This window comes from Physella acuta, unplaced genomic scaffold (assembly GCF_028476545.2).
Source record: "Physella acuta isolate Inbredline_101_S28 unplaced genomic scaffold, ASM2847654v3 ptg001715l, whole genome shotgun sequence".
Classification (NCBI taxonomy): domain Eukaryota; kingdom Metazoa; phylum Mollusca; class Gastropoda; family Physidae; genus Physella; species Physella acuta.
The window spans coordinates 73,999-85,000 of record NW_026733227.1 but is presented as its reverse complement, the minus strand read 5'-3'; the positions used below and the strand labels follow the sequence as shown (position 1 = coordinate 85,000).

The following is an 11,002-nucleotide window of genomic DNA, read 5'->3' as shown; positions in this document are numbered from 1 at the left end:
ATTAAGTACTAATTTTCTACTCTATTACACATGCTGATTGCGTTCAATTGGTGCACAATTCTTTATTTTTTTAACTCAGTTTTAATACTTTTAGAACTATATATAAAAATTATAAAAAGCATTTATAAAGCCAGGTAGTACATTACTCATTACTGTTGTAATAAGAACTAGTCACCTCGGTTCTACACTGGCTTTTGTGAAAAATTTAACTGTAAAAAAACGTGACTTGTGTGTTTATTATACATCACATTGCCAACACTGCCTGGTTTTGGGGAATAAAATATATCTAGATTTTCTAGATCTATATTAAATTGCGAACTAAATAAAAGTGGGGTGTTGCCTAAGATTTTAAACTTCATTATTGTTACAAGATGACTTAAACAGTTAAAAAACTATGTTTACTTACCTTTAATCTGATACCAATTTTAATTATCAAATTTAATCGGTAGCCTAGAAAATGATTTTCACGCGGGGAGTATAAAATTCTCTGGGGCAGGGGAGGCCAACACTAGTAAAAGTGTACATTTTCTATACAAATTATATTTCATTTGGGGGGAGGGTGCTTTGCCCCTACCCGAAGAGATGAATGAAAGAAACTGCACGCAAACCATTTTTAAGATTAGACAAATTATTTAGGCAGTAATTAATGTCAGTATTTTTATTATAGAGTATCGATGACGCCATTACTATTGTGTATTTTTTCTGCATTCGCTTTTTAATTCAATGTTCACTCTAGATTTAATGACGTCATATTATTGTATGTACTTTCCCGGGTTTAGACATTCCTACTATATGTAAAATATGTTCCATGTCACGTCACATTTATAGGGTTCCCAATAGAATCTCAATAGATAGACAGACAGCGAAACTATTATTTTAGACTAGATAAATGGCCGCTAGAGGGAGAGATACAATGGGCGCTAGGTTGATAGTGATGTCTTTTTCTCTAAGCCAAAATCAAAATCACCCCCTCAACTTCAGATTTAACCGGAAATGAAAAATGTCATTGAAAACAGATTGAAGAGATGTATGAAAGAAACTGAACACAAACCACTTTTAAGATTATTCAAAAAATGACTTTTTAATTCAATGTAGACTCGAGAATCAATGACGTCATAATATTGTGATAATATTGTGTGTACTTTCCCGGCTTTAGAAAATGTCCTACTATATGATATGTCTATGTTCCTTGTGACGTCACGGTTTCGTTTTTCGTATTACTATGAATGTTTTTACTCTGCTTGTTTTCTCTATAGTAAAAGCTTTCCCAACAGATGGATAGACAGCCAGCGAAACTATTAATAAAGATTATTAATAGTAGGGGTGTTGGGACATTGCGAGACGCAAAAAGCGAAACGTTAATATTACGATTATTAGGCCTATCTAAATTAATATCTAACTATACTAGGTGCTATACTAGTCACATACATAGTACATAGTCTCTCAGTCTATAATATTATTAATAGTAAAGTTTCCCTTTCAAACCTGACGGTCTATGGGGCAAGTGAAGTAGAGTTTACTTGTTTCTGTGACCTTGGCATATGAAGAGATAGTGTGGTCAGCTTACTTTCCCTAACGTGAGTTAGGTACCCATCAGAGTTGGGTGGACTCAGGGACGGTCTAATGACTTGAACCCGGATTCGAACTCGAGACTTACGGGTTAGCAGTCCAGCTCTCTACCGCTAGACTACTCCGTCCCATAATATTATTAATAGTATAGGCCTATATAGTTGATATTTCTGTGTAATCTATCGTTTAAAGTACGTAAAACCGGCCGAGGCTAGTAATGTGCAAAAGGTGGCTCATTAATATGGCTTACAAGTAGGTAGGGCCTATATTATTTAAATTATTATATTTTTGTGTCAAATATAATAGATAATTGAACAATAAACTAAAAGCAATGTCTACTAAATATATCAATAAAGGTCAGAAATTAACTTTAAAGGTTTTGTTTGCGAGCAAGATTTGCTATATAAACGGCTGCCATCTGTAAATGAGTGGTTTCCCCTGAATCTCTAGCTAAAGTGTTACCGAAAAACTTAAGTAACTGTGCTTGGTTGCTTTTGATGAAAACATCGCTAATCTTTTATTTTTTACTGAAAAGTTTTAATACAGTTATTTAAAAACAGGTACAAAAATGAAAGATTGAAACATTTTGGTAACTTTTAGAACATAAATCTTTCTAAAAATGTGAAATAATTACAAAAGTTTGATGAGTCACCTTTTTTTTTTCACATTACCAGATCTAGCCTCGGCCTATTTATTTTACGTAGAAAGTCTACTTAAAATTATTAAAAAGATTGATTACTTATTTCTGAAATGACCATCAAACATTATTTAGAATAGATTATTAGGCCCATTACTAGACCTAATTATTAGTAATTAATAATTATTTGGCCTAAATATTAAATAAAAAAAAAAAACGGAATCACGGTATCGTCGTTTTCGGTAGCCATTATGACGACGGTAAAAGAAAGTAGGTAAAGCGACAGGCTAATAAAAGCTTGTAAAATGAACCCAATGCGTTCAGGCGTTTGGATTTCAGCCAGTCCGCCAGACACTTAAATATTAAATAACTTAGATCTAGATGTGCGGGAAGTTTAGGGGAGATCACTCCCGTTGTTTTTTTTTTATGAAACAGGATGTTGACAAAAAAACTTTAAGGCTAGGCCAAGGCCTAAGATTTTTTTTTTTTTTTTTGAATGGCGCATGCGCTGAAATGCATCTGAGTGACTTAACTTCAATTCAGCTGATTCATGGCTCAAAAAGTGGATCTATTTTTATGTGACAGAACAATCTAAATTCTGGATCTGTAGGCTAGAAAATAAAAATTTTCGAACGTGTTTTGTGGTTAACAACATTCTTAACTTAACAAATGAACTTTTTGTAGATTACAGATCTAGATCTAGAATTAATTAATAATTAGGCCTAAGAAATCCTAAGATAATCCTAATAATTCAATAACTAATAATAAACTAATAAACTCTATTACTATTAGTTTTAGTTTAGTTAGTCATTAGTAATAGATCTAGATTTCTAGTGAATGATTAGTGCATTAGAAAGATCTAGACTAAGATCTAGAATCTAGATCTAGTAATAATTTTTGGTAAGATATCGTTTTACGTAAAATCGCCCGCGACTAGTAGATCTAAATCTAGATCTAATGTGAAAAACAGGTGACCCCTTAAATTTTAATAATTATTTCACATTTTGAGGAGGATTTAGATCTATGTTTTGGCTAAATAAAAAATATATCAATATAGGCCAGAAATTAACTTTAAACAGCAGTGTCTGAGAGCAAGATTTGCTATATAGATCTATTATATATTATAAACAGCAGCCATTTCAACGGCATTTGTAAAATAGAGTGGCTTCTCCCTGAATCTCGTGCTATAGGCATATAAAAATAAAACTTAAACAAGATGGCTGATAGATTCTATAGCAAATGAGCATGGTTGCATCTGTTGGAAACGTCGCTAGTCTTCATTTATTATGGAAAAGTTTTAATTCAACTGTTTAAAAACAGGTACATAAATGAAACAAGGAAACATTTTTGTATTTTAAAAAACAAATCCTCCTCAAAATGTGAAATAATTATTAAAATTTAAGGAGTAACCTGTTTTTCACATTACAAGTCGCGGGCGATTTTACGTACCTAAAACGATAGATTACCTTTTATTTTTATTTAGATCTAGATCTCTATTTCTAGGTCTTAGGAGTAGGCCCATTGAGTATAGATAGGCCTAGATCTAGATCAAATCTAGATCTAGGCTTAATAAAAAAAAAAAAAATATAGGCCTAGATCTAGTATACTTAGTATAGTAATAGTAGTTAGTTAGTTAAGTATAGGCCTAAACTAAAGTATTAGCCTTAGGCCTATTAGATCAAGGCTTATTACTTATTATAGTATAGTATAGAGTACGAGCCGACCCGCGGCATATCATAATAAAATAAAAAAACTAAATAGCGGTTATTTAGTTGTTTTATTTTCTACTTTTCAGTAATTCATCATTTGTGAATTCGACAGTACCAATGCTGCCACTGAAAATATTTGCTTTAAAACACTATCAGTAGGTCGTTAAGAACGATAGAATCTACTTCCCCCAACCCCTACCCTACACTCCCCCCCCCCCCCCCCCCCCCCCGTGAAAGCAGCCTCCTCTTAGTTACCTCCCCTAAGTTTAAAATCGTTTCAAACTTATCTGCCCCTAATAGCCTTCACTAAACCTGGCTCTACGAATGTAAACATTTAGCGCGCTTACAGCTTGTTTTCTAGTGTCCCCCAGAAGAGAATTTTATATATATAGATAGTTAGGCCTAGACCTATAGTATAAACTATAGGTCTTAGGCCTACTTTACAATAAATAAAGTATAATTACTCTAGATCTAGGCCTAATATTGTCTAATAAAAATAATAGGGCCTATAAATAGATCTAGATCTAATTATAATTAATATAGTTTAGGCCCATATGCCATATAGGGCCTAAACTAATAATTAGGCCTATACTTATTTACTATAGAGTAGTATAGTATAGAGTCCTTTCATATGACGTCACGTCCGTTCGTGATACCTACGCCCGCCGCCACAGTGGTGTACACAAGACGTAAACACAATCAGCTGTTCGCCAGCGCTGGACGTGTTCACCAGCGCTGGACGCGTTCACTGTTTGTAAAGAACCGCACCCGCGGAAAAGGAAAAATACGTTAAAAAACTTGAACTCTTAGGAATTGAAGATCCTTATACTGTTATTGACAGTTTCGTATAAATAAATATGTGGCCAAAATTTCTAAATAAAAATACTGTTAGTAATACTGTTTGCGTTTAGAGTTAAAGTAGCAGAATCTGATCAAATGCAGTTCTCGATACTTTGTTTCATGTAAGGACAGTAAAATAACAAACTTCATTTTAATTATAAAAGATAACTATTAATAAAACAAATATGCTCGACCTTCACAAATACTAATAGTAAAAGACAAAGTCAAAAGTAATAGGCTAATAAGAATAATAAGATCTAATAGTAGGCCTAATACCTGGCTCCGCTGGGTAGACATAGAATCTAGAATCTACTTCTTTACTTAAATTTAATTACTTTAGATCTACATTCGATTCAAAATACACCCATACTAAATCAAAAGTAGTCATAATAGGCCTAATAAAGCATTTAATTGTCTCTAAGATTTAAAATCTCGCTCTATTATCTAATCATTTTTTTAGCAAACGAAATTTTCTGAAATTGAAATAGATTATATGACTAGACTTAGATCTAGAATCTGCTACTTAAATTAAATTGTTAAACTTTATACAAGCATGTAGTTGATATTATTGTAGTAGAAGGCTTTAATAAATTACTAAGGCCTACCTACTTTGTTGTCTTTTTACAGCAATATGTATCTGATACTGGACTGAGTTTAATTAAATTCAAATTCATATCTAGTAATTGGTCTACTAAGTTTTTGTAGCCTAGTAGTACAATCTAGATCATACCAGCCAACAACAAATAACCACATTATTATTATTTGGTTAATGATTAGGCTAATTTTTTTTAAAATCCACTGTTTATAAAAGAAACAAATCAAGCTAGAAACATTATAAGTGAGATGGTTTAGAATAATAACAATGGACCCAGTCTACAATTGATACAATTGCAGGTCTACATAGGGCCTACAGTCTAGTAGTTTACAGTAGGCACCTAGTGTGTAGCTAGTATACTAGTGTGTAGCTGTCCAGAGTTAAGATTCTTAATGCCTTAATGCTTTCCCCTGATAAGCCATGTGTGCTATAAATGACATAACATGACACCGAGGTGAGAAGTGTTGAGGGGAGAGCAGTGGGACTTTCCCCTTTGTGAGACATTTTCAGGGGAGGGCAGGGCAGACTCCTCTTTGGTTTTATTGTGGGCTAGATACAGGTGGGGGCAGCCATTATGAGGGTTGAACATCAGTATAAATGTGTCTGATCACTTCCCTGCTGGATTATAAGGGTCTTAAATTGTATAACATGCTACCCAGATTGGTTATTACCCATGGATTATATTAGCCGTTGTAGTGTGGGTTTTGTAGGAGTTAAGTGGTCTCACGTTTGCTACAGTAGATAACCTCTAATATATTACTGCATTTGATCAGCTTCGTCTACTTAAACTCTAAACGCAAACGGTATTACTAACAGTATTTTTATTTAGAAATTTCGGCCACATATTTATATTATCCACGAAACTGTCAATAACTGTATAAGGATCTTCAATTCCTAAGAGTTCAAGTTTTTTAACATATTTTTCCTTTTCCGCGGGCGCGATTCTTTACATACGGTGAATACGTCCAGCGCTGGCGAACAGCTGATTGTGTTTACGTCTGATGTACACCACTGTGGCGGCGGGCGTAGGTATCACGTGATTTAGGTCACGTGTTTGCAAGGACTCTATAGACTATTCTGAGACTATAGTCTATAGCCCTATAAAATTAAGTAAAACTAACTAGTAGTAACTAAGCTTAATTATAATGAATTAGGAAATTAACTAAGCCTTGCCTAAACTATTATTTATATAATTAGGGGCCTATAGACTAGTATTAAAATTCCAACTAAAATTACTAGATTCTACTAGATCTCTACTACTAGAATCTAGATCTAGACGGTCTAGGTCAGGAGGATTTTAGGTTTAGACGCAAGTGTAGTATCAATAGTATCATCTATGATGATATATTTATTATATTACAATTATTAGGGCTTAGGGCCTATTAGCCTATAGGAATATTTTATATTGAATCAAATGTATCTAGATCTAGCCAAGTTTTATTCAAGTCAAGAAGTTTACATTAACTGTCATTATTACTAGATCTAGGCCTATACTATTATTATTAGCTTAGGGCTAGGCCTGCTGATAGTTTAAAGATTTAACTAAATTGGCCTGCTGATGTGAATACATACTCATACTGATGGCTTTTGAAGTGGTCTCAAATAGAACTAGCTTAAATCTTGTCAGGATCTAAATGAAAAATTCTATAGGCCTAGTCCTACTCCTACTAAACTAGTAAATAAATAAACTACCAACTTAGGGCTATGGCTAAAATAAAGACGTCTTTGGTCTAAGTTCATAGAAATCTAACTTCTCTGAATTAATACAGAACTAATCTACACTGACATGCCTACAGTAACTTTCAATGTAAATCAGGCATTGCTTATTCATCAACAGTAATTAAATAGAAGGAAGAGTGCTTGAAATTTCAGAATGTTAAAACAATACTTTACTGATGGCCTTGTTGGTGTTGCCATCCTTATAAGTCTATTTCGAACGGATTTATATGTTATGAACAACCTGTATAACTATCCAGAAATTCAGGATATTATATTGGGACAGACGGCTGCATATTTGCCCACCATCTATCACAGTATTTCTTCTAATCGTCATTATGGCAACATAAAAGATTTGGAATTGATTGGTTCTTCTTGGTTTCACAATGTTTATGATAACTTTTTGCCCTTAAGGCAAGGAAATGAAAATGAGATAGAAACATTTTTAGTCAGTGAACCGCATCATAATATTTTTACCCAGCTACAAACTGTAGGCTCAGTTGTGGTTACAGAAGTAAGCAGTAATGTTCCTAATAGCACTGAAGAAAATGGTAATTCATCACAGATTCTTGAAGAAATATCAAATTCTGTTGCTGTTGCTAGTGAAAATGTACCAATAATTAATGCCCAACCAGTTTTTGAGGATGCTTCTTCTCTATTAAGCAACCCTTTTCCAGAATGTAATTTAACCAAAGAGGTATATATGAAAGACAAAAGATCCATTTTATGCATGCTAATTAAAAATTTTCTTATATTTCTAATTGGAGCAGAGTTTAACAACAGAAAACAGAATCAGTTGCTGTCATCATTCAGCTATTAGGAATAATAATTCAGTCAATAATTATAAATCAACATATCAGTTTTTAAATTTTAAATATAGGTGATTTTATCGTTTTAGTGAATATTACATAGTAAAATTGTTGTAAAAACCCAACTAAAATATAAAATCAGATTTAAAGCAATGTATCAATGAAGATTTGGATCTTGTCCAGATAACTAAGCCTTGCCACTAATGCGAAAAGTTAAGCTCTGCCATTTGTGACCTTTTTCTGATGTCTTGACATTTAATAATGATCCCCACTCCACAAAAACTTTATCTACCTTTATGGTTGGGATTTAAGTGAATTATACTAAAACTATTAATGACACATCCCAATTTAGCCCTCTTTAATTAAATCTAAAAGTACAAGTTTCTTATCCTCCTTTTTATAATTTTTTTTAATGGCGGGGTTAACTTTTTTGTGGGGTTTATGTGGATAAGATCAGAAAATTTTACTATCCAGTTAATTAATTCTAAAAAGATTTACCTTATGTAATTCATCATCTATTATATCTAATAATAGTTTCGCTGTCTGTGTATCTATGTATCTATCTGACAAGAACGCTCTAGAGAAAACACAAGCAAATTAAAAACATACATAGTAATTCGAAAAACGAAGTATGACGTCGTCACATTTAGCATAGAGTAGAAAATAATCTCAAGCCGGAGAGTGCACACAGTAATATGATGTCATTGATTCTCGAGTAAACATTGAATAAAAAGGCAATTTTGTCTAATCTAAATGGTTTGCTGTGAAGAGTTTCTTGCATACAATTCTTCGGGTAGGGGCGAAGCCCCATCCCCGCTAAAGAACGTCTGAGCCCCCCCTCCCCAACTCAAAAGAAATTTCTTCATTGATACTCTATAATAAAATTACCGCCTAATTAATGTGTCTAATCTAAAAAGTGGTTTTCTTGCAATTTCTTTAATGCAATTCTTCGGGTAGTGGCTAAGCGCGACACCAGTGTTTCTTTCAGACTTTTTCCTCCCCGGAGAGGGGTGGGGATACTTGAAATTTTCGGGGGCGGGGGTAGAATTTTCGGGGAGGGGGCGGACACTGGAAAAAGTATATAATTATATTTCGTTGAATGAGACGGTAGACATGTTTTTTTTTGGGGGGGGTGGGGGGTGGTGTGTTGGGGGGGTGGTTTTAGTTTAGAGAAAAGAGACGGCACTATCAGCCTAGCGCCCGTTGTATCCTTCCTCAGCGGGCCATTTTTCTCGTATCTAATAATGGTGGAATGCAGATTTTTACAGCAAATGGCATTTTCAATCTTGCTCTAGATTTAGAATTTCTGCGGATTTCCAAATTTTTTCAGAATACTAATTCTTTTAGTCACAAATTTCTGCTGAAATTTTCAGTTAAATATGTATTCAAAATACAGAAAATATTAGTCTAACCCAGGGGTCGGCAATCTTTTGAAACGGAAGAGTCAAAAGTTACTATTTACAAAATTACCCAGAGCCACAAACATTTTTATGTCAATAGTATGATGTTTGTTAAAGATAATATATATATATATATATATATATATATATATATATATATATATATATATATATATATATATAATTTTAAATAAATAGCTTTAAATGTAAGAAATAATCTCATTTGTTTCTGTGTTGAAAGGGTCTACTATAAACGTCAGAGTGCTTGAATTTGTTTTGAATTGCTCAAATCTCTCAGTGAAAACATCCTTCATTTTGTTGATAGTAATGCTGATGTGATTCATGTTAATAGTAGCATTGGTTTCACTTTAACTAAAAAAAAGGGTTTTTTTTTTTTTCAAAACAAACCACTTCTTCAAGCAAGGCATATGCTGGGTTTTCCCTTTCAGTTTTACATTTAGCTAATTTAGTTTCTTTATGATCCACCATGAAGTTGAATGTTACAATTCCGAATGGACAATTTAATAGGAAGTACATTGAAATAGTGAGTAACTAAATATTCTAATATACTAGCGAGTGTTTATTGTTTATATTTATTATTATATCGTTCATTACCAACTGTTGCAGATCAATATTTTTATGAGTTTTAAAAATAAAAAAAAATAATTATTACTATTTGTGCTGGAGCTGAAGAGCCGCAACTTGACATCAAAAGAGCTGCATGCGGCTCGCTGCATGTTGCTGACCCCTGATCTAACCTGTTACAGCTCTTTAAATATAAACTACCCAATCTTGGTTTCTTTAATGCAAATCTAGCATGCATGTTAGTCAAGCTATAACCCAATTTTTTTTCTGGTATTTTAACTTGCTCTTTGCTTTTAAAGCTACCCAGATCTACATTTTCTCTCTGCACCTATTTTATTTGGTAACCTTAAATTAATGTTGCATTAATTTCAAAAGGTGACTGATGACTAGACTGACCCTCCCCTGCTTGTAGCTATAGTGGCTCTTGTAACCTCACCAAGTATGTCAAATGGCTATGTTCTTACTATGATTCATGCAAGAGGTTTACTAAAGTTACTGTTTCAAAAACTAAAGTAAACTCATCTTGACCATGGCTCACCAGACTGGTAGATTGATAGTGTCTATCTAGTTATCTCCCCTTCTGTTGTGGGAATATAGCAATCTATCAAGTAATTTAATTTTGTTATCTCCCCTTAGTTTTGAAAATGTTTAATTAATTTTTAGTGACTAATTAAACATCTAAAAAAAATAACAAAAACAGATAGACTTGTATTGTCTTCAAAATGGAACATATCTGGAAAGTTTTAGCGAAATAGCTGCATCAGAAGTGGGTCAAATAATTATTGAGATACGAGCTTTGCCACAAACCTACAAACAGACGTTGCAAACTAAATAAAAGCTTGTAAAACTGTGATTGAAGTTAGATCTTCAGTATACAATATGCAAAAATATTTCCGTGGAAGCTTCTTAAAAAGACAGCGCTAAATGGTTATAATCAAAACCACCAAATGCTGTCTGGTTAGGTAGATTCAAAGGAATAGACCAGTGGTTATTAATCTTTTTGGCATCTACAGACCCCCACAACCTTCATATGCACATTCATGAGAACCATTCTTACCATTCTTAATAGGAAAAATTAAATGATTCAAAACATAGGTAAATATTTTACTGGTGCAACAAGTGAACTGTTAATCATTTTGTTC

At 33.2% G+C, this 11,002-nt stretch overlaps 1 protein-coding gene across 6 annotated transcripts in view; it reads left to right on the top strand.

Annotated features, from left to right (window-relative positions):
• The window catches only part of LOC131930085 (endoplasmic reticulum membrane sensor NFE2L1), a 40,285-nt gene that overhangs the window by 11,374 nt on the left and 17,909 nt on the right, over positions 1 to 11,002 (top strand). The window contains exons 1-2 of one of the 6 annotated variants that reach the window (XM_059286438.1): positions 2,717 to 2,850; positions 7,120 to 7,763. The exons of 1 other annotated variant lie outside the window; for it this stretch is intronic. In XM_059286438.1, coding sequence (XP_059142421.1) covers positions 7,224 to 7,763 — 540 coding nt within the window. In that variant the 5' untranslated portion in view covers positions 2,717 to 2,850; positions 7,120 to 7,223. Of the gene's footprint in view, positions 1 to 2,716; positions 2,851 to 7,119; positions 7,764 to 9,747; positions 9,820 to 11,002 lie in introns of those variants that run through there. 4 more of the 6 variants (XM_059286439.1, XM_059286440.1, XM_059286441.1 and 1 more) reach the window with 4 other exon arrangements.